Source organism: Netta rufina (genome assembly GCF_964035555.1).
Source record: "Netta rufina genome assembly, chromosome: 12".
NCBI classification, from domain to species: Eukaryota; Metazoa; Chordata; class Aves; order Anseriformes; family Anatidae; genus Netta; species Netta rufina.
The window spans coordinates 2,237,124-2,260,081 of NC_140135.1; the positions used below are offsets into that span (position 1 = coordinate 2,237,124).

The following is a 22,958-nucleotide window of genomic DNA, read 5'->3' on the forward strand; positions in this document are numbered from 1 at the left end:
GGCCGCACCTCGAGTACTGTGTTCAGTTTTGGGTCCCTCGCTACAAGAAGGACATGGAGGTGCTCAAGAGAGTCCAGAGAAGGGCGACAAAGCTGGTGAGGGGCCTGGAGAACAAGTCCTACGAGGAGCGGCTGAGGGAGCTGGGCTTGTTCAGCCTGGAGAAGAGGAGGCTCAGGGGTGACCTTATCGCTCTTTTTAGGTACCTCAAGGGAGGCTGTAGCGAGGTGGGGGTTGGTCTGTTCTCCCATGTGCCTGGTGACAGGACAAGGGGGAATGGGCTAAAGTTGCACCAGGGGAGGTTTGGGTTGGATCTTAGGAAGAACTTCTTTACCGAAAGGGTTGTTAGGCATTGGAATGGGCTGCCTAGGGAAGTGGTTCACTCACCATCCCTGGAGGTCTTTAAAAGATATTTAGATGTAGAGCTCAGGGATATGGTTTAGTGGAGGACTGGTTAGTGTTAGGTCAGAGGTTGGACTAGGTGATCTTGAAGGTCTCTTCCAACCTAGACGATTCTGTGATTCTGTGAATATTTGTTTAGGATACCAAGATCTGTTTTCATCTCATTTTTCACCTCAAGATTTGTAGAGCTCCAAAAGAGGGAATAAGTACCATCATTCCTGTACTGTGCCAAAGGGAATAAAGGATGAGAAGAATTTCAATGCACACCAAATCAAAAGATCTTGGTACGTTTTCACAAAGTTTGATGAAGTGCTGCAAGTCTCTGCCATCTGTCACCAAAAACATATCCAAGCTTTGGGAACAATGCCACTGCACTTAGAAATACCTCCAGTGTTTTTATGGGGGTAGGAGCACTTGGCTGCATTTTTCCTAGCTCTAGACCTCATCAGTTCCCTTGCCCTTTCTTAACGTAAGTTCCAATTGTTTTGATATACTAAACGGTTTATTTGGGCATATAACGCTCGTTTTAGCAGCTATTCTAATCGCTGACTTTGAAAACACCAGCCCGGGGTTTAACCACATAGCATCTTTACCTTTCACAGAGACACAGCCATCTAATTGATACCTAGCAAATAACAAGCCACTGACAGGTAAGCATTAAAATGTGATTGCTCTCCTTTGAAAATGAGCAGGTAAGCACCTGCTCTTTCTAATGCAAATCACAGATAATGTTGCCTATCCAGGAGTAAAACAAAGTCCCCGTTATCAGCAAATAAATGGGCACATTCGTATTGCTGATGTCTATGAATGGCTGGGAGGCTGGCTCCCTAACATGGGAGAGCTAGAAGCTGGTAACTAAACAACCTTGTTGGACAAATTTCCCCCCAAAAAAAGTAAATTAGAAAATGAAATAATTTGTTTAGGTCTTAACAGGCTGAAAAGTACAGGAGGAACAACCCACAGTGTTAGCGTTCTGCATAGACAGAGCTTCTAAAGCTTCCTAGCATCTGCCTTTGAGACGTTTTTTGGGTGGAACACAAAATGCACACCAGTGGCCTCCATCCCTTGTGCTCTGCTCTCAGGGCCCACAGCTCAGCAGGGGGAAGCAAAGTCTGTGTACCACAGCTCCTGGTTCTGCAAAGCTGCTGCCTGATCGATGAGCTTGGGAGAGCTGAAGGTAGGAGCCTCCCCAGCAGCTGACAGTACTCTGTCAGCCCAGGGAAAGTGAATGAAACCAAAAGAGCGAGATAGCTCACTACCAGATTAGCCTACAGCAGCCCTGGAAAGTCTTCGAAGCCCTGAAGGTAGGCTTGCCACAGGCAGATAAGCAAAGCTCAAGTTCAGTACTGCTGGAAACGCTTTGTGCCTCCTTATTAAAAAATTCACACAGTTGGAGGTGAACTAATTGAGGTGGTGGAGACAGTAACACAGAAGGCATTTAAAATGTAATTAAGCCATGATCAGAAAAGGGACACAGAAGGGAGAAAGCACTCAAAATAGAGACTCCAGGGGATACCAGATTCAAGCACAAATGAGAGCAACTGTGTATTGAACCACAAAGACATTTCCATATACAGGGAATTAAAAAAAAAAAAAAAAAAAAAAAAAGGAAATGTGCAGTCATTTTAGATAAACTTCATTAGCTTTAATGTGCCCCATAGAGACAGGTGTTCTGACTTGAAAAGGGCCCTATCCTGCACCTGAGGGATTCTGAACCACACAGGGGATCGCAGAAGAACACTGCAGGATCAGCGTCTTGATTTGTTTGGCTTCATTCTTTAGAAGCGTGCTTTGCTTTAGTTCTGCTTTTTGCTGCTCTGGAAGGATTGCAGCAGCTGCTGTTTCATATTGTGAAATGCACAGCTCAAGCGTATACCTACTATATAAAGGAGGGGAAAACAAACAAAAAGAAGAGTAAAAATATGTAATTATAAATATTACAGTTTTGACCTCAGACATACAACAAGCATTCCTTTTATAACAAAATCTGCAGAATAGAGAGGCTTAAAGTGAAAGCCTACAGAATTAAGTCCCTATTTCCCTTCAGCCTTAGCTGTTTTACAGAAATAAATGCATCAGAAAAAACACAAGCTACTACCTAGCCCTGTAACAAGAAAGGAAATGCTTAAACATCCTTTTGTACAAAGCTTTCTGTTATCTAACAGTTTTATGTTTAAATAGACCTTAAAGCCCTTTTCCTTTGCTTTTTCCTAATAAATTTGTTTCATGCAAACCTCCTGAGTTCAGTCTTCATGAGTAACAGCGTCCCTCTATAGGGCACAAGTCCCGTTTGGGTTTTGCCTTTCTTGGTGTTATCTACCATTCAGTACGGTCTCATTTCGCTGTCAGCTGCTTCATGATTTCCCCAGCTGCACCACCTTGTACTGTGCCTGATATGAGATATGGCAGTGACAGCACAAATAGGAAACAACCAGCACAGCCAAGCAGGACGACTAGCACAGGCTGCAAGCAGTATATCGAGAAGTGGCTGTGAGGAAAAAAACACCACGCATTTGTTTGTAGAAGCTTAAATCACTTCTCTCTAGAAACATAGCAAGATCCCCTCTGACAGTACTGGTCTTGCAAAGCAGTCTGACTTATTTCGGTCAATACATGAAGAACTGATCAATGAGTTAGGATGAGATGCCCTTCAATGGCAGAACTTACAGTGGAGTGGAGAAGAAGGAAGAAAAGGCTTGGGCTTTGTGGCTTTGAACAGAAGGAAGACTCAATACCACCAATGATGAACAGGGAGTTGCAGTGCTGTAATGAAGAAAGCAAGCACAGTACAAAGAACCTTTTTCTCCATGCTAACAAAAGATACTCCTCTGAACCATCTTTTCAACAACAAGTACATTCAGAAGAGTATGTACATCACGCATCAATGAAATATTCCCTCATCTCTCTGGTTTATTTCATTTGAAAATGGGCAATGCACAAACAGCAAGGAACAAATGGGTGAACTCCATGATAGAAATTAGAGCATCAAGTGAAAAGCAACCTGATGATGTACTGGTACAGAAAAATTTAAGATACTGGCCAGAAAACTTCACAAATCAGTGTTTTTCTGTTTTACAGACCTGCCTTCTTGCTTAGGCTAGTTTGCTAAAATTACAGCAGGCAGATTTGTTAAGCAAGTTTGAGGATTTTTTTTTCAAAATGATACAAACACCATAAAATTATCTTGCATATTGCCAACGACACGAAGTCAGTAAATACATCACTTGCAAAGCACACATTACTGAAGTCTGACCATTTCAGATTCTGACTGATCTCTTGCCACTGCTGCTGCAGCTACTTTTAAAGTTTAATATAATAATTACACAAAAGAAAGACCAACATTATACCAACTGAAAGTCCAGACCAATCCATTCCTATAGCCAATTTAAAGACTGACTTTTCTTTTAGTACCTATAATCATTGAGAAAAACTTGAAAATATTGGAATATTATGTCTGAACACTCGATTGCAATACGCATTCTAAATCGGAGAACCAAGTTCCAGCAAAGCATCACCTTGTTTCTGCCCATTGCATTCTTTCCCCCCAGTCTGGTGTGCAGTTTAAGGTAGCATGTGTAAACATGAGTGGCAGATGCCTCTTTTTCTTTTTCCTGAAACATCCACAAGTGTATAAAGGCAGTGTTTTTTAATCCTCGTCATGGTCATCTGACCCCATCTGATACCCGAGCATTAATAAAGCATGAGGAACCATAAGCTTCACGCTGCCAGAACAGTGCCAGAAATGACTAGTGGTGTGAGAAGTTTGGTTCGAGTGGAGCTGTTTGGGGATGACGATAATTATCTGTCAAATGAATATTCATCACACGGGTGAATCCAAGGCTGAGTAATACTTCACTATAGAGCGGGGACAATGCTATGGAGAAGTTCGCCAAAGCAGACACGGCTTGCTCTGCATTGAGCTCTAGTGCAGCTGGAGGATATACAGATGGGTGCCAGGAATTCATGAACTGGAGAAACAGCCTGCAGTAAGCAGACCTGTCCCCTATGTTAGTCTTACCAACAAAGCAGAAAATACAAAGCAGAAAATTAGCTAAATAAGCTTTTATATATCTGAAGGCATGCTCAGCCCTACTGCAATAAATATGTTGCTTCTGTTGTTTCTGGAAGAAGTAAATAGCATGGAGGTGTCCAATGTCACCCTCTCCTTTTCTCCCCAACTCCAACATCTCTTGTCACAGACCATCTTGTTTAGAATAACAAAAATTTTCAGAGGCAGCCATTTCAAATATAGAGCCTGTCTGCTGATGTCTTTACTAGTGGCACAACCCTCTGTCTAGCTGAGGCAAACACCTGGCAACTGACTCAGAGGAACAATGGCCACCACGGTGGGGCTGAAGGAAGAGAGTTTATTTTTATTTATGAGCATAAAAAAAAAGTCATCAGATTCAAAAAAGCCAGGAAAAAAAAAAAAAAAAGGTTTGCGTGCCAAAAATCCACTATTCTTTTTTAAAAGAAATTGCATTGTACTATGCTACTACTAAACACATACCCTTCTGCATTTACACACACATTTGTAGTAAAGTATTTGAAAACTCTCACAGAAGTGAGATTAATAATCCTATTAATAATAGGATATTATTGACAAAATTTAAAATTAATTCGTGTCTCCACCACCCAAACAGAAGAATTCAATGTATGTACGTCAATATATGATCCTTTGACTCCTACTAGAAATAATTACATAAACATGAACTTCTTTAATTTCTTTACTAGGTGGCTTAAATGTCTGTACCAAAATTACATTCCAGAAGATCAGATTACCAGTGTCCTGATCTACTTTTATTTAAAAAAAAAAAAACAGCATAAGAACTTATGCTTTTTTATTTTTATTTTTAATGTGTGAATAAAAATATATATTTTTTTATTTTTCTTAAAATATTTTGTATTTTTCTTCACACCAATGGATGGTGAAATAAAGAGGTCAAGCTAGTAAATATCATTAATTTTATGCAAGTGTTTGAAAGGAAGGAAAAAATATGTTCAAATCTAATCAAATGTAAATGTTTTAAAAAATATTTGGAGATTCTCTTTGATCAGGTTTCAAGAATTCTCATCCCTTAAAAAACTGAATGCATCTTTCACAGGCCATAGAAATATGTCTGGAGAAATAAAACTTTTTCCTGAACTTTTATTGTTAATTATATTTCTAGTTATGAATGCTTACCTGTATTGTTTACCTCTTTCAAACAATATTGAAACAATTGCGCAAGCCCCTTGATCAAATGCCAGAGGTACAGAATTCTAAAGTTAATCAGTCTAAGTGCAAGTGAGCTTCTATTTTTTTGGAATCAGAAAAAGAAAACAAGAAACTACTAATATATCAAATGAATTTAGAAATGAATATAATAGTGAATGATTATTCACTACGTGATATGAATTTCAATTTCTAGAACTTTTATACATAACAAAATCTACTTCTTGGCTACATTTTATTAAATTAGGCTATGTAGAAAATCTCACATGAATTTATTTTTTTTTTTCTGTAATTTAAAATGAACAGGAAATCATGTTTTCACACACTTCTAAACACCAACTGCTTTCATCATTTAAAAATATTTGGAAGTGAGGGAGCCTTAAGCATTTCTGGCAATTATTCTGCTGCTTATGTTGCTGTCCATAAGAACTGTAAGCAATGAAACCCAAAACCATCAATAATGGAGAAAAGCTAGATATCTTAAAACTCTCCCAATAAATCATGTAGTTTAAGCACACTGGGCCATATTATTCTCTTATTTTGGTCACTTTTAGACCATTGTATCTTCATCTGTATAATAAAAGTAATCGTAAATTGTGTCTCATCAAGTGAGAAAGAGTGTAGCAAATCCAGAGAACAAAGAATTCACCATTCAGTGGGAGAATTAAAATAAATTTAAAGATCAGATGAAAATAAGAATAAATTCATCTCAGCGAGCTCAGCTAAACCCAACCTTGTCAACAGAAGTTTTGCAGACTATGTCATGATCTACAGCATTTTTTTCTCAGTGTTTGAGACTACATTAATTTTTCATTTTGTGGTAGCCTTCTAAATGAAAAGGCTACATATTTTTTTCAAGTGCAAAAATTCTAGCAAGGCACCGCTATTGCCTGGCTACTTGTCCAAGAGGCAGCATCATGTTCATGGGGGCATACCATGCATACATACTTCGTGATGCATAGGGATGGCATCTACAGGAAAGTGTAATGACCTTGAACATCTGTAGGATTTTAAAGGTGATCGATTGATCTTTATTATTTGATTTCTATTATTTTACTCCTACTGTTAGGAAGCATTGTAAAAATTCCAGGAAAGGCACTTTACTAAGTAAAGTACTTTGAAGACTGTTTGATCGTGAAATATAGCACTCCCATTTATCTGCTTTGCAAGGAAAGCTCTGCCGAGTTTGTATCACACATCTGTGTTAAGAAAGTGGAAAGTGCTCGCAGAAGGGAGGTACAGAGTCTTCTCCACTGCCAGGCATGCAGGAAGGATGTTTTTGGCACTTTGGTTTTAGAGACAGATTTGCCCCACTTCCAGGGACCATGGGCAGCATAATCTGATGCTGCTTTTCTGCTCTCAGACAGGCTGCAGCTGGAATTGTCAGCACTCGCTGTTTTATTGTGTAACTGATGCTTGGGGTGGTGAAAGAATCAATCTGTGGTGTTCAACATTACCTTATTCCTTTCATGCTGTTTTTTCCATCTGAGCTAAAGATGCTTCATCCACTTGCGGAACATTCCTAATGAGTGGCAGTCAGCAGGAAACTGATTTTTGAGCAGCTTCCAATAAAACTGAAGCTTTGAAAGAAGAACCTTAGATTTTAAATCACATCCACAATTTATTTCACATATAATGCCTTTAGAACAAAGTTCAAAAGTATTTGAGTCTAATTCTCAAAAGAAAAACTAATGCAAGTTCTAAATGAGTTAGAATATACCCATCCTGCTGCTTAACCACATTCCCAGCAATGTTATCAACACACTGAGCTACTTCTTGACAATTCTTTATTTCACAAAATCTTCTGACAGATACATAATTGAGAAACCCTAGGAAGAAATGTTATTTTGTTTCAGTATCTGCTCTATAAATGAACATAAGCAAACTAGACTTTTTTTTTTTTTTTCCTCCCAGAAAGTAAAATGGTTCTTCTTTGTTTCAAGAGTGACGTAAAAGACACAGCAAGAGTACCTACAATAAAATGGCTTGCAGGACAAATGCAGAGCTGTTCGCTTGCTCCCATGTTCTGTAATACTTGCTTAGCCCTAAATTCCTTATGTTTGTTCATATCTTTTTTTTTTTTTTTTTTTTTTTTTTTTACCTTACAACAGATCATGGACATTTTTAAATGTTACAGGAAGAGGCAGTATTAATATAGCAAGAGCATTTTGCAGGTGTCATTTCAGGCTCTGAGAAGCAGAACTCCAAGCCAGAGTATGCAATACATTAACTCAAAAGCTTAAGCTTCTACTGTAGGTATTCCAGTAGTATTAGGTACAGTAAGGATTAGGTACTGTAAGGATTGCTATATCTTGGTTTCTCTTACAGATATTCTCCCCTTATGATTTTTATTTCTATGATTCCTGGCATTTTACACCGTGGAAAATCAGTGATTCAGAGAAGAGAATGGGAATCAGGATTGCCTTTTGTATCTGTACACCGACAAATGGATTGTTAAGCTTGTGTAATGTCTAGAGAATATTTTTTTATTCCTTAGATGAGATTTGTTAGCGGGGGATTGGAAACGCGCTGTGATCCTTCTCTCATTTATTTCCTTTCTCAGCAGTTTTCTCTCATTTTTCCTCTTTGTCTGATATTCACTTTTAAAATCAAAAGAATTACTGATGAGAATGAAGCTACTTTTGATACTACAAGGCATTTTTTCACTAAGATGACGGTACACACTGTAAGGTTGGAAGCAGCACTACAGGAATGGTGCCAGCAGGTTACAAGGTTTTGTAACACATTTGAGATCCTGTAAGGGAGCACCCACTCGAGTCTTGGGGGAAAACTCTCTTTGTACATTCAGTTTTACTTGTGGACTTTGATTTGATGAGGGGAAGGAAAAGTATTCCCTCCATAAGGTTTTAAATGAGCCTCAAAATGCAGTTTCCTCACCCCAATTATTCCAAAGAGAGAAATTTCCAATTGGCAAATCAAGAAAGACTGTCCTGAGGAGGCCTGAAACTAAGTGCTTCTTTTTCTTTCCTTAGAGTCTGCAGATACTCCCCGTGCAGAAGAGAAGGCTGAAGTCCAGGCAGCCACAGGGAAGCACTCATCACGCTGTTTTTCTCTGGGAGACAGTAACATCATCATCATTAGACCACAACGAGCCAAAGAAAGCACAGTGCAGCACAACAGGAATCTGTATTTTTGGGAGGGAATACAGGAGGAGACAACAGGCTAAAGCTTTAGGAGTGTGGATACTTTTACTCTGGCTCACAGGTAGCCATTTTTGGGGGAACGTGAAGCTCATAAACACTCAGACCAGATGGTGTAACACAGCAGCACGAGATGGAGCTTATTAGCTATCACTTCTGTCCATTAGCGTACAGCCCAGAAACCTCCAGGACCTCTAAACCACGCTCTGCTGACAGCTGAGTCCCTTTCTCAAGAAGAGCACATGGTACAGGCTGCGTGTGCATCATCACGCAGACACCATTCCTGTGCTGTGCTTCAGGTTGCTGCTCTGAAGTGCACAGGTACAAAAGCTGCTTCCATTAACTTCCGCGGAGACTTCCTAAATTAGTGAAATAACATTGTAGACAACATTAAAAGGCCAAAAGTTATATGTCTGGCATTTACAAACAAGAGAAAATAAACCTGATGATGTGAAGTACCTAGACATTTTTGATACAAGACCTATCTAATAATAATGTATTACCAAAGAAATCTGCTCTGTTTTTTTAAATGGTGGAGTTTCCAGGAGATTGCTCACAAAAATAATTGGTTTCCTCTGCAGTTAACCTTTTCCTACCTTCTCCTTCCAAACCTTGGGAATGCTTCATTCCATGACAATACAATCACCTCCCACAACATGTCAATATGCAGCTCTAAACAAATTATGCACTTTAAATTAAAAAAAAATAAAAATTATAAATTTCACCCTTCAATAACCCACAATTCTCATCATACAGAAATTACTGGGAGCAGAATCAAACAACCTAAGTGTTCAAAACTACCTCACTTCTACAAGACTGCGTAGCAGTGGTTCTTCTAAGGGAGATTTTTCCTTTCCATTTTACATTTTTGCTTCTCCTTTTCAAAACTACTGTTCTCCCATCCAGGTGCAAACATTAAAAATGCACTTTACCGTGTCCTGTCTACATGTCAGTAACCATTATGATGCTCTGTATTTTGATAGTCTTTATTCACTGAATAATACTGTCAAGGGCTCCAAAATATGCAACTAGCACGTAGGAGCTTTATTGAACTCTTCTACCCTGCTCTGTCCAACACCAGTTCAGCACCAACAATGTGCTGCCTTCTTAATACCAACCAGAGTTTGGGGATGCCCCTGACACAACATTTTCCCTTCTTACACTGCCTTCATGGAAGTTTCAAAGCACCAAGTCCATATTCATGCAGATAAGACTCAGCTTTCCAAGCTCCTGTTATGCCAAATTGCACAGGCTGTAAATATGAGTGTCAAGTAATCAACTGCTCCAAATGTCTACTAGAAATGCCGAACCTCACAGCCATTCTGCTGGCATCCATCTCGTCTCAGAGGGCTCCTGAGACCATGAACTTATGCTATGCTTAACTATTATTCTAGTGTTTCATAGAAGGGAAAAAGCTGATAAAAATTGGCATCTTTACCCTTATAGGTCATTTAATAATAAAGTAATTGAAACAAAGAACAAGTGCTATATACAGCCCAAATTCTACCCTCCATGGCTCTGGTAGAAACACAAAACAGATCTGCAGGCCCAAGTGGACTTCCATAATTCTTAAATCAGAAAATAATATGGGTATTATGCAAAAAGTTTTTGCTTCTTTGCAGATGAACAAAAAACGCCATGACATTTTCCTGACAGGACAATTTCTACCTGTCCTTGTTAGCATGCCTCATATTTATTTCTCTGATGATAAATAAAAGTGTTTTGACTGGTCACATGAAGTTAAAAGTAGCATGTGTTTACATCTGCCTTCCTGGTAAGCTTAAATTTGCAGAACTGTGGAGCATAACAAAGCAACCCACTGGTTCCTGCACTCCACATATAGTTTCTCCTTCCTAAGGAAAGAAATCGCTATTCAGCACCAGGACATGTCTGTTACCTACATATCCACATTTGAGATGCAATGCTACGGAGTGCAAGAATGAGAATCTTATGGCAACAGCAGTGAGCTAAAAAAAAATAAATCAGGGATGAAACAGAATTGGGTTCATGCTGAAAAGACATTTGTAACCTACACCTCTTCGTGAAGCCCATAGGCTTTGTTCAAGGAAGATTTTGAACATCAGCTTGATCTATTTACCTCTTGCTCCTTAAGACAATTTCATATAACTTCTCCAACACATCTACCAATCTTCAGCTCGTCCTACAAAGATGAGTTTTCCTCAGTTCTTGAACTAAAAGCATAAAACGTACATTTTTTATGAAGCACTGTAAAATGTCCTTTCCCAGAATACTAGCAATGCTGACTTTTTCCAGACACATTTAACGTAAGATGTTTGCTGTTGGATTCTCTTCCTAGGAATAAATCCAGTTTGCCTTGCCCATAATGCAGTTCAATGTATCTTGCCAGGAAATACACGTTTGTCTAACCAGAAATTTACTGCCGTATGCTCATTTTGTTAACGATCAATAAACTTGATCATGCCAATGACTCAATCCCAGATGCTTATCCTATCAGGGATTCATTCCTCTAAACCAGTGTTTTCTACAAATCTATAATTATCCTAAAAGCAATAAAGCCTTTGTAGGGCCAATATTTGTGGAATACAACTCTTTTCATATTTACTTTGGTGGAAACACAGAAAGCTGTAGAAGAAAACAGAGTTTTAATGATGTAAATGTGTCACAAATAAGATCAATGTGAAAATGTGTTTGGTACATTTGTGAGAATTTTCTTCCTCGCAGCCAGGTCCATCAATGAGTTTTCTACCAAGAACATTTCTGGTGTTTTTTGCCAATTCTACCCCATCTCTTTCAAGTACAAAACACTGTGTTACCAATTCTTCCTAGAGTTAATTTGCTGTGTTTGCCAATATCCACAAGCTATATGATACTGGGTCTGCCAGGAAATCACTTCATAACATCATCTTGCCAGGATGAGATACTGTAGATTTACATATCTTCAGATAAAAAGGAGTTTGAACATTCCAGTGATTAAAAAAATGTATTTTAAGATGCTCTCATTATACAATTAGCACTGAATCTTCAGGAGAGAATGACACTGTTGGGAGAATTTTGTACCTGTTCATACCGAGTTCTTCGGCCAGCAAATCTTGACTCATCTTGGAACAGTCTGTGGTGTCATTTGTTAGGTCTAAATTGTCAGCTAACTACAAGGTTCTGACACAAATAACCCCAGAGATGCAACTGATCTTGTATTGCATGCTTCAGGATGGACATCAATATTAGACCTCAGGAATACTGTATAGGAATCATTGCTTAAATGATTAATAGATTAGATTAAGTTCTAGATGAAGCTTGTGATAGATTCCATATTGGCTGCTGAATTTTTCTTTCATATTGCTATCTATTATATTCGTGAAAAATGACTAAGAAATCTTTGAGGAGTTAAGATTTGATCTAAAACTTCAGGAATTGCAAGGAATATAAGAATAGTGCAAAAGTTAAGTATTTTGTATTTGGGTATTGTTTGCAATGTTTAAAACCAAGAAACTTATAATTTCCAAGATCACATAGCTTCTCAAACAAAGCTTTGACATGAAAATATGTTTTCAAAAATACTAGCAATGTTGGTCAATACTGCAGGATATATCTGAGACCTTTGTAAACATTTCCTTTGAATTCACATTATGCAGAGTTCTGGTTTATGCAGATTGTCTATATATGCAAACACAAATACCACACATCATAAATTAACATAACCTCAGATTACAATCAAAAGTTTTCATAGAAATAAATCCTGAATATTGACAGTAACAATGAAGTAGTCAAACTGCTCGTATATGTAACAAAACAAACAAAAACCTTCAAGAAATTGCTGAGCTGTATCAATATTTTGAGCTATAAATCACATTTAATTCTGAAGCTATTTACTACATTCAAAAGTGCCCGGTCTATTCTATATAAGCTACTGTGGTTAGGTAGCAGAATACAAACGTCCTTATGGACATTAATGCAGATACAAATTCTTCCAGTTTCCATAAACATTTAAATTAATGATTCTTTTCACAAAAACAAAATCAGCACAAACATGTACACCTATATTTGTTCCTGGTACAAGCTTCTCTCTAATTTTTTACTCTGAAGTGTTCTTCTCATATTCCATCATTAGAATTCATGTTTGACTGCTGTCTCACTCATCACCATTATCACTTTATTCATGACTGTTACTACGTGCCTGTTTTCTCAACTATTCTCACACCTTTCATGCATGAAGTTCATGGATTTTACCCTAATTTTGCAATCCATCAAATACTGGGTACTATTTCAACTGCAGCTTGCAGCTACAGAAGAATACCTTCAGATAAACTGGGGATGCCCCTTTAACTTAAAAAAAAATAAATAAAAAAATAGAATTTTTAACATTTAGAATTTTCTCAGCCTTAAGTCTTTCTTCAGATAATGATGGTCTGAAGCAATTTCACGTTACAGCTTTCTCCTTGCAGAACAATCCTTTTTGAGGGACCATGGGTTTTCTGTTTTCTGTTTTTTTGTTTGTTTTGTTTTGTTTGGTTGGTTGGTTGGTTTGTTGTTGGTTTTTTTTTACATTCCAAGGATGTGCCAACCATGAGAAAAAGTTTGTTAATGGTGCTGAGGAGGAATTTTAGAAAAGAATGCATAAAAAACAAATTCCACATACAGTTTAACTACTATATACTACTATATACTACTATATACTACTATATACTATGCCAGCTGCATAGTCCATAACAGAACCTGCTTTTTTTTTTTTTTTTTTTTTTTTTTTTTTAAACCTCTCAATACTGACTGAGCAAATACTAAGAATCACCAGGAACTTTGGCTGTCCTTTTGGAAACAGCACATTAGAACTGCAATCAAATCAAATTCTGGCTGCAGCCTGAAATTTTACACTCAGCTTTACAACTTTCTTTGCTCTTGCATGAATTTTGAACTCAACACATTTTACATTTCAAAGCAATGATGCTTGCCAGGCCAAGCCTTTGGGCTCAATTTGTGGCAGGACAAATCTATATGATTTAAATCAACACAGAGATACAGAGATGAATTTGTGGAAAGCTGAACAGATATATCTAGCAGTGCAGTTACTAACTCAGTTGCAACAAACTGAATTTGTCAGAGGACAATACCATGACTTCTGGCACAGCAACGTTTGACTGCAACCTCACAAACCAATATACACGTGTATGTTTTAAAAAAGATCTTTTGTGCTCAATAAATATTACTTTAAAACATACAGACCTAGACTTAATTAAGGTAAGAAGATGCCTCAAGGTAAGCAAGTATTTAAGCACTGCCCTATGTACTGACAGACTACTGCATAGGCTCAAGAGTTTTGCTGCAAAAGTAAGCATCAAGCCTCATACTCTTATTTGAGCCAGTACAAGACTGCGTTGCTTCTAAGAAGGAAAATACAAACGTTTGTAAAACAGAAGACCTGCAAATTCGTGTGATATCTCCTAAAAATTAATTTGCCTGGAAAAATCTTGGCCCATGTATTTCCAATAAAATCATTTTAGAACGTTGAGTGTAAAATACTTGGTATGCTAAAGCATCCATCTGGTTCCTAATACACCAGTCCTGAATAAATGAGGTAAGTTTATGCCTGACAATTTCTTGCAGAAATGCACACTAATTTATCCACTTCTCCAAAATTATTAACATGATTGCTTTCAGAGGCACTGTTCTGGAAGAATAAATTCAGCATAGGCCACACAGACTGGTTTCCTATGCCTGAGCAGAGCGATCACGACCCTTACATACTTGTCCGAGTTGGTGGAGCTATAGCTAGCACAGGTCCCAGCATCAGTAAAGCTCTGTCCTCAAGGAGCTCTTCAGAGGCCTGACAATGCAGAGGCAATGCTTTCAGTGCTCGAGTTGTCAGGAGCAAGGTAGTTACTTTAAGTAGGTCTAGAAGTACATTTGCATCATCTCCAGCACAGCAGCACAGACGCATCTTAGTTAACCAAACTCTCCTGACAAATGCAAGATCATTTGTCATGAGCCAAACATGGTGGTGAAGTTTTCTACAGACTACTTTGTTGAGATTTGTATTCGTGACTTTTTGTTTCCCAATACTGCAGTTTTGTAGCTCTCTGGAGGGACCATATATACATGTATGGAGGCTATCTCTAGCAGCTAGCTATCATTTCTTCCATGAATTACAGGTACCTTCAGACAACATCAGCACTACAAATGTAGCTTGATTCAGAATATCTGTCATAAAACCAGAAAGGCTGTAAGAGAAATGTAGCACAACTATTCTCATTTTTTGCATTAATTTACACATCACAGAGGAAACATTTTTTTCCATCTTCAAAAGCATATTTGTGATTTGTTTGTCAAAAAAAAATAATAATTATTTTAATACTCAGAAAATCTGGGAGAGACTTGGCTGCCTCAGGAGTGGAAGACTTTTTTTTTTTAAAGTAAGTACAGAAATTATTAGCTGAGAAATAGTGGCCACACTAAAATGGATCAATTTAACCACTTCCTTGAAGAGCAGGCAGGGGTTGCTCAGAGACCTTTTATCTTTAAGGGGACAGACTCTATGCTTCCAACAAGTACACCAATTCTTAAAAATACTCTTCTTGCACCACCACCCTTCCTGAATTTGTGATGGAGCTAAAGGCAACAGATAAGCCACTTTGCTGTACAAAATGTGTTAAATGCAGCATACGGACTACCACGAGAAGCAGTCAGGGAGTGCTGCAGTAAATTCTTCCCATTTCCTTCCACTTTAATCTGTTTTCAGCCTATATCTTTATCTAAACGGGAGCTTTTCCTATCCTTGGCTGCAACATCAGAAGCTCTCAAGTGTTTATTCCAGAGTTCTGTCCATACCTTGCAAAAGGCTAAAACCAACCAACCAAAAAGAACTCAACCATCTGCTTTTTTCTTGCAATATACAATAATTTTTAGTTTTACTCATAAAACTTTATATATTTCAGGTTACTTATAAGATTACATATTTTGTTAAGAGGATTGTTGTATTTGAATTCATTGCAGACATAATGCAGAGATAACCTACAAAATCAACTTTGATTTTGTACCCAAATCCACATAACACATGCAAAGGTAGTAAATAATTAACTAGGCAATGCTAGTGAGAAAAGTAGCCACTCCTAAAGAAAAAATTATCTGTAGCTATCACGTGATGGTCTGCTGAATGCCACTTGGTCCATACTGCTACAAAAGCTCTTCTACCTGAAAAAAACTCCTATACTTCTAACATTGCAGTATGGTTAAAAAAAATACAGTAAGAAGTATGTTATCACCACATGCTTTTGAAAACAAAATGGCTGCTTGCCTGCTGACATCATTATATGCTTCATAGCGAGTAATCAAAAGCCATTATTGTAATTAGTAGGTAAAATAAATGATTTACCTTGCGTGGATTGGTCAATAGTTTTTCTTTTTCTGCTCTGACTGTTATAATTAAGTCTTAGCTCTTGGCTATATTCATTCAGAGTTTCTCTTGAGTCATAAGATTGTCTTTGCTTTCTGCCATCTTCACTTTCATCTGAAGAACTTGTGTAAGTTAAATCCACTTCATGTTTAACTTTTGACAGTGGCTGGTAGGGTTTGCAGTCCATCTGCTCCATCTCTCATTAAATAGGCTCAAAGTCATGAAAACAAGCAACTGGAAATCCTTAAGGAAATAGTCCTGGGGAAAAAATACAAACAACAATCAGTTTCAGATATCACATATAAATATTTAGCTCTCAAAGGCCCAATTTTATTTTTAGTAGATATGAACCAATTAAATTGTATTTATATCACCACAACCAAGGAAAGAATCTGAATATGTCTAATTTTACTGTCTTACTGTTTAAAAATGATATTAAAATAACAATAACTTGAGAAACAAACAAACAAAACCCCCAAATCTTAAGTACTATCGCACTACACCAAGCAATAACTGTGCACAGTTATTGCATAGAGTATGTTACAAAACCACCTATTTGGTATTAAAGCTAGGATGGAACAGTTACTACTTCTCTAAAGAGGTGGACATTCATCTTAAGTGAAAATAACATCTTAATGTCTTTTAAAATATGAAGTATAGAAACCAGGAAGTTAATTGTTTTGAAGTACTCTCCTGTAAATAAAATTACATTTAGTGAATAATAATAGGCTTCACAGTTTAGAAAACCATCAAGACTTAGTAAAAACAAGTAATATGCCCCCTGTTACTCTGCGAGAGCACACAGTAGTCATTGTGTGAAGGAGGTCATTGCCCTTTCAGATTGTGTGGCCATTTCAAGAAGAAGCTTCCACCCTGAAGCACAACCCTCTTTTTCCTCCACATCCCATCGAAACTCTTACTGACATGGGGGCCACACTGATCCTCAGTGAAACCTTCCAAGATGCAGCTTGCAGTTGGGAATATCATTGAAATGATGTTCAAATCCAATATCATTATAAATAAGTGGCCTGCAGATGCACATGCAACCTGTGCACTTGCTCTGCAACCTTGCTTTCATGAAGCTGTTCCCATCGCGCATTTTAATGCCAACTCTGCGATGAGATGACAGGGGTGCATGGTGACAGGGGTGCATGGAACACCTTCTACAGCAGAAGTACAGTTCACAGGCAGTTAGCTCTGGTAAAGCAAGCTTGTTTTTTTGTTTGTTTGTTTGTTTGTTTTTTCTTTATATATTAACTGATGCTGTTAACCTAGAAAACTAAACATAACAAGAAAGGCAGCTGTAAATATCAATGCTGACGGACCAAAACCATAGAAATTCAGAGATTTTGCTTAATAAAAAAGCAATTGCTGGCAGCTTTGTAATGATTGTAAGATCAGCAGCAGAGAGAAGTCATTTAATGCCTGATCTGGTACCAGCCCAACTGCCCCCAGGTGCTCCAGGGACCTGTAACTCCGCATGTCCCCAGCTGCGAGTGTGCTACCTGAAACTCCAAAAAGTGACCACAGAAAAAGAGAAAAGAGACAAAAAAGAAACAAAAATATTACAGAAAGCACGTTTTGTTAGAGGACTACAGAGATGAATTTAACTTCTGAAATTGACTGAAGTCTTGAAAAATCACTGATGGCAGCTGTTACTGTGTTCTAGCACAGCAAAAGTTCATCTCCTGCTTGTGTGGGCTCCCAGTGCTTGTGAAAGGATTGGCATCCCGAGCAGGAGTGGCAAAAACACAGTGCATGGAGCAAGGAGGGAACAAATAAGGCTTCTGACACAGAAACAGGAGCACAAAAGCCAGGCCTGCTGATCCCGGTGGCATGGCAGGAGGGGAGAGCTCTCCAGTGGGGGCAGTGTGGTGAGCCTGCCCTGCCCTGCTCTTACACCCACCACGTGCAGAAAGAGGTTAAAGATATGGCTTTGCTTGAAACAGACTCTCAGGGAGGTTATCCTGTTGTTTAACCTGAGATGGAAAAGCTCTCCAGAAATAAATGCAACACAGCAACTGAATAAAGAGCTTTAGCATATATATATTGTACAAATGTACATGTATATATAAAGTTCAGATCTCTTACACAACAAAGTCGGTTTCAAAGCACCCAAGTCAATTAAAGCTCCTCAAGAAAGAAAAGGAGAACTAAAGAGCCAAGCTGAGCAAGCTGCCTGTCTGCTAGAGACAAGCTGGTGGGCAAACGTGCTGGGGTTTCAACAACAAGCTCAAGGTTTTGCGCTCAGGATTGATTGCACTGTATCAAGTTGGTGTTAAGATGCTTTTGTAGACAAGTTCCTACTAAGTGCTATTTGCTTTTCAAAAGCTATATGCCTAAATAATTCGCTGTTATTTGCCAACATTTCCCAAAGAAGTACTTACTTTATGAGTTGCTTTAATACTCTCACCTGCGATAGGAGAGTGGAAAGGTGTCGTGACTTAGAGGCACAAGGTGGGCTTAAAAGATTACCTGATGGCTCTGTAGAGATGGTTACTGACAGGGAAAAGCCTCCACACACATCCTGTCTGACACAACACATGGAAATGATGCTGGAGAACTCAGGGAAAAATGAGGAGGAATTATAAGGGCCTCTACCAAGAAGATGCAGGAGACGAGAGAAATTTTGCCATGGAGCTGCAAGCGCGGTGCCTCAGACACATGCAGTGTGTCCCTCTTCAGAAAGCACCGCAAACCTGACAAACTGAGCTCATCAGGGCAGTTTTAGAGCACACTGGTGTAAAATAACAACAATAGAAAAAAAAGTCAGAAGGAAGACCAATTGCAGCCTGTCCAGCCAACTCTCCCCTTCCCAACCCATGCCAGTGCTACTGGCACCAACAGCCCAGAGCCTCGGGTGTCACGGGAAGCTCTGGCCTCCTTCCACATGATGACTGTGCTTATGCTTCTTTTAGTTTTCCTTAAGGCATTAATATGCCATAAAGCCACAGCTTCCTGGCCTGATGTGCAAGGAGGTGATAAATCATTTGCAAGAGCTGGAAAAATACTTCATAAAATTTTTCAACACAAAATGCTTTTACAAACCAGGAACATGCAACAAAATACTGACCACGTCTTCAAGCTTTTCTACAGCAAGAGATTCCTTTGCATTTAATGAATGATGGTGAGTTATGGTAAGTTGAATTTAAACACTGGCAATCAAATACTTGACCTTATTCCATATTTTTTTGGAGAAAGACAACTCAATAAACAACCCAAAATGCTGGAGTAAACCAGGAATTTAAAGAATATTGCCTGGATGTTTACAAGGGTTTCTTCAAATAACTGGACTTCAAGTAACTAAACAAAACACCCAGCCGATCAATATCAAATTGACCTTGTCAGCAAAATAATAAAGTCTCATCAAAGCTTACAGTTCCTCTAAGTGACCTTTGTATGAGTGTCTTAATGCTCTCCTCCTCACAGACCGCTTTTTTGATCTTTTCATTAGTGTTCTTTCATTGAAATGCTGAACAGAATATTTAACAAAATATAGTTTTTATAAAGATACGTTACCATGTTACACTTAATACATAAAACATAGAAATAATGCATTTATTTAGATGTTAAAATGCAGATAATACTCAACCATACTTTAAAACAGATCACACAGTTTACAGTTAGATTTATGGAATACACAACTAATTTTAATTCCCAATGAAACACTGTTTCCAAAGCCATCAAAAAGCTCTAATAGATGGGAGAACACCACATTAAGTCATTGAACTAATACAGATGTGTATATGGATTTATGGTTTTAATGTATGTTTTATGCGTATGTTGTTTTAAACGCATGTTGTACGTCTGTTCAGAAATGATTTTCACATTCCACTTGCAAACCCTCTTACATCACTCGCCCATTTTCACGTTCCCCATAGATCAGGATCACAGAATCACAGAATGGTTTGGGTTGGAAGGGACCTTATAGACCATCTAATTCCAGATCCTGCTTGCTTAGAAACACAACAAAATCAGGACAGCTGTGGCTTACCAGACAGCCTATGCCGAGGATGTTTGCACATACTGATCAATAGGTATTTTATGAGAAAACTCGGGGTATGCAGCTATCCTGCACAGAAGCTCTGCACTCAAGCACAGCAACACCACAGAAACCACATGGCTTTGTATAAATTCCCATCAGGATGCTCTTATCAGGTGCCCATTTCATAAGATCTCCATACTGACTACCCACGATCAACCCCATCAGTATTAATTGTCAGTGGTATATCCAGCTGGCTACCAGTAAACCAGACTTATTTAGAGGTCAGGAACAAGAACATGAAGCACTGTAACCTGTTTTGGCCTCAACTGAGCATTAGGTCCAATACTCACTTACTCCAAAATACACAGAATTAAAATGTAATTGCAGTTATGATGCTGAAATATAACCAGGAAAGTGTAATTGTTTGCAACCTAAATTCAGAAGACAGCCTTGTGTAATTCCATTTTGCACTCTCAGAGGGCTGTTTTATCAACCCCACCTGCACATTTGCTCAATTCCCTCACACATTTCTTTCCATTCAACATATACTGTTAGCTGAAAGTTATCATTTGCCTATTACATCTTCAGACCACTGATTTCTGAAAACGAACAACTAAGCAGAAATTGCATCGCTGGATAGCTTAAGGCAAAAACAACAGTACTGTTATTCTGCAAGTCTATTCTGATATATAAAACTATAAAATACAAAAGGCAAAACAAAAGCAAATACTCCTGATATAAATCTTTGAGAAATGCAATACCAAGAAGAAAAACAAACAAACAAACAAACAAATAGCAAAACAACAAAGCAGAACAATCTTGTGACCTTGTGCAGACCATCAATACTATATCCCTCAAATATTTGTTTGGGTATTATAAACAATGGAAGTCCTTTCATCCTTCAAGTTCTACATTTTACAGAACAGTTATACACATAGAGAAGGATATCAGTCAAAATGGCTGAGCAGCCATAGAGTAGGAACAAATCAGTATCTAGACGGTGTATGAAATTAGGCAGCAATAGGAAGACATCTAGAAAGACTATTTAAGTTTGCAGAATGGAAGCAGGTACTACTTTTCACTGGAAGAAAAAAAAGTCATACACTAACCAAGAAAAAGCAATTGAAGCAACCCACAAACAACTGAGGAAAGACTCAGAGGAATTAAAAAAACAAAACAAAACAAGAAGCAAACAAAATTTAGGCAAATGTTCTTAGTGGACTGTAAAATAGAAGCACATCAAAAGATATTCAAAGGCAATGTGATACCTTTGAATGACATAGGAACCATTGAGTATGATGTGGCCAGTATTTCTGTGTATAAGAATTGGAAATATTGAGACAATGAAATATTCCTGCCTTAAAGTGGAGTACATCAGACATGGAAGTTCAAAATGCAGTTTTCAGGGAAATACCACACGTTAAAAATGCTCCCTAGAGGGCATGTGGTTTTAATGTATGGGTGGATTACAATTCTTCATACATTTTTATGTCGTGACAGACACAAGAGGGATAAGGTTCATTTTCACATCTAATGGTCTTCATTTAAAATTAGTCAAAGTCTCATTCAATTCTTGTTAACAAGGTGGTTCAGAGAGTCGTTCATTTTATCAAAAATTTCACAGAGAAAACACTAGAGAATAAAATCATAAAGAAGGTAAGTCAGGTTGTGGCAGAATGTGACATACAGAAAGCCTGACAGTGAACTGAGACGCATACGTTATGGCAGCTACTCAAGTGCAATACCCAACTCTTGGCCAAGATGTACCCTTCACTTTACTTGGAGAATCACCACTGACTGCAAAATGACACAACTCCCTCATGCTTGCTTTCGGAAACCAGACGAGAGAGCTGGTCAGATCAGTTAGAGAGCTTAGGTCAATGGGGGTTCAAGCACAAAAGATCAGGCTCTGCTGCCAAGGTATGAAGCACATCCATGACTCAGGGCAATACATCCTGGCCAGGTTCAGAATATCCTCTAAACTCTAAGTCTTTCTGGAAAACTGTGCTTTAGGTAATACAATTCCTGGTCTTATTGCAGGATAACTCCTGGTGAGAACTTTTAATTTCAAATAATGAAATCACCATGAGAGGTGTTGTAAAGTATTTCTGCATCTCAAAGCTTCATCTGGGAATGCTGCAGAATGTGAAGAAAGCCTGTGTTTAATTAACACTAACCTGACGTCTCTTGATGCAGTACAGAACACACAGGAACATCACCCTTGTGAAAGTTGCCTTTGCAACTTTCTAACTACTTCCTAACTGCAAAGCAGGGATGATATAGGGAAAGAGGTAAAGTTTACCCTGTATGAGAGTGTAGGTTGAGTTTATGGCATCGTTATTTCTATATGGATTCTGCAAAAGTCATTTTTCACTCCAGGGAGTAAAAACATATGTATGGTCAAGGTTGTATTTTCTTAGTAAAAGATGTTTTAAAATGAGACTAGAATTGAAGAAAGGGTCATTGCCTTTCACATTCAAGTATGCTTGGGACAGCTAAGCTTACTGCCATCACACAGGACGTTTCCAATATACACCAGACACTTGTTTGTACTGAATGTATCCAGATGAAGCAATCAAATTCTCTTCAGTGGAAGCTCTGGTTGCTCTCCAGTGCTACGGTTACTGTTTTGCAGTCAAGGGCAAAATGTTGCATTTTTAAAATATGAAATTAGGAGACTCCTTTTAATAACTGAGTTTTATGAAAATATAGTTTCACTTGGATTTCTTCTGAACTAGAGGTTAAAAAAAAAAGTATTTTTTAGTGTGTATAAATATATGCTATATACATTATATACACGCGCACATACTATGCAAGTGGTATCATTTCTCT

The 22,958-nt window shown here is 38.1% G+C and overlaps 1 protein-coding gene across 4 annotated transcripts in view; it reads right to left on the bottom strand.

The window, feature by feature from the left end:
- The window catches only part of TENM1 (teneurin transmembrane protein 1), a gene marked incomplete at both ends in the record, with an annotated part of 244,904 nt that extends 228,567 nt beyond the window's left edge, over positions 1 to 16,337 (bottom strand). For all 4 annotated transcript variants that reach the window (XM_084293822.1, XM_084293821.1, XM_084293820.1 and 1 more), the window contains one exon: positions 16,121 to 16,337. In XM_084293822.1, the coding sequence (XP_084149948.1) occupies positions 16,121 to 16,337 (217 nt within the window). The remainder of the gene's footprint in view (positions 1 to 16,120) is intronic.
- Between the last annotated feature and the right edge of the window lie 6,621 nt (positions 16,338 to 22,958).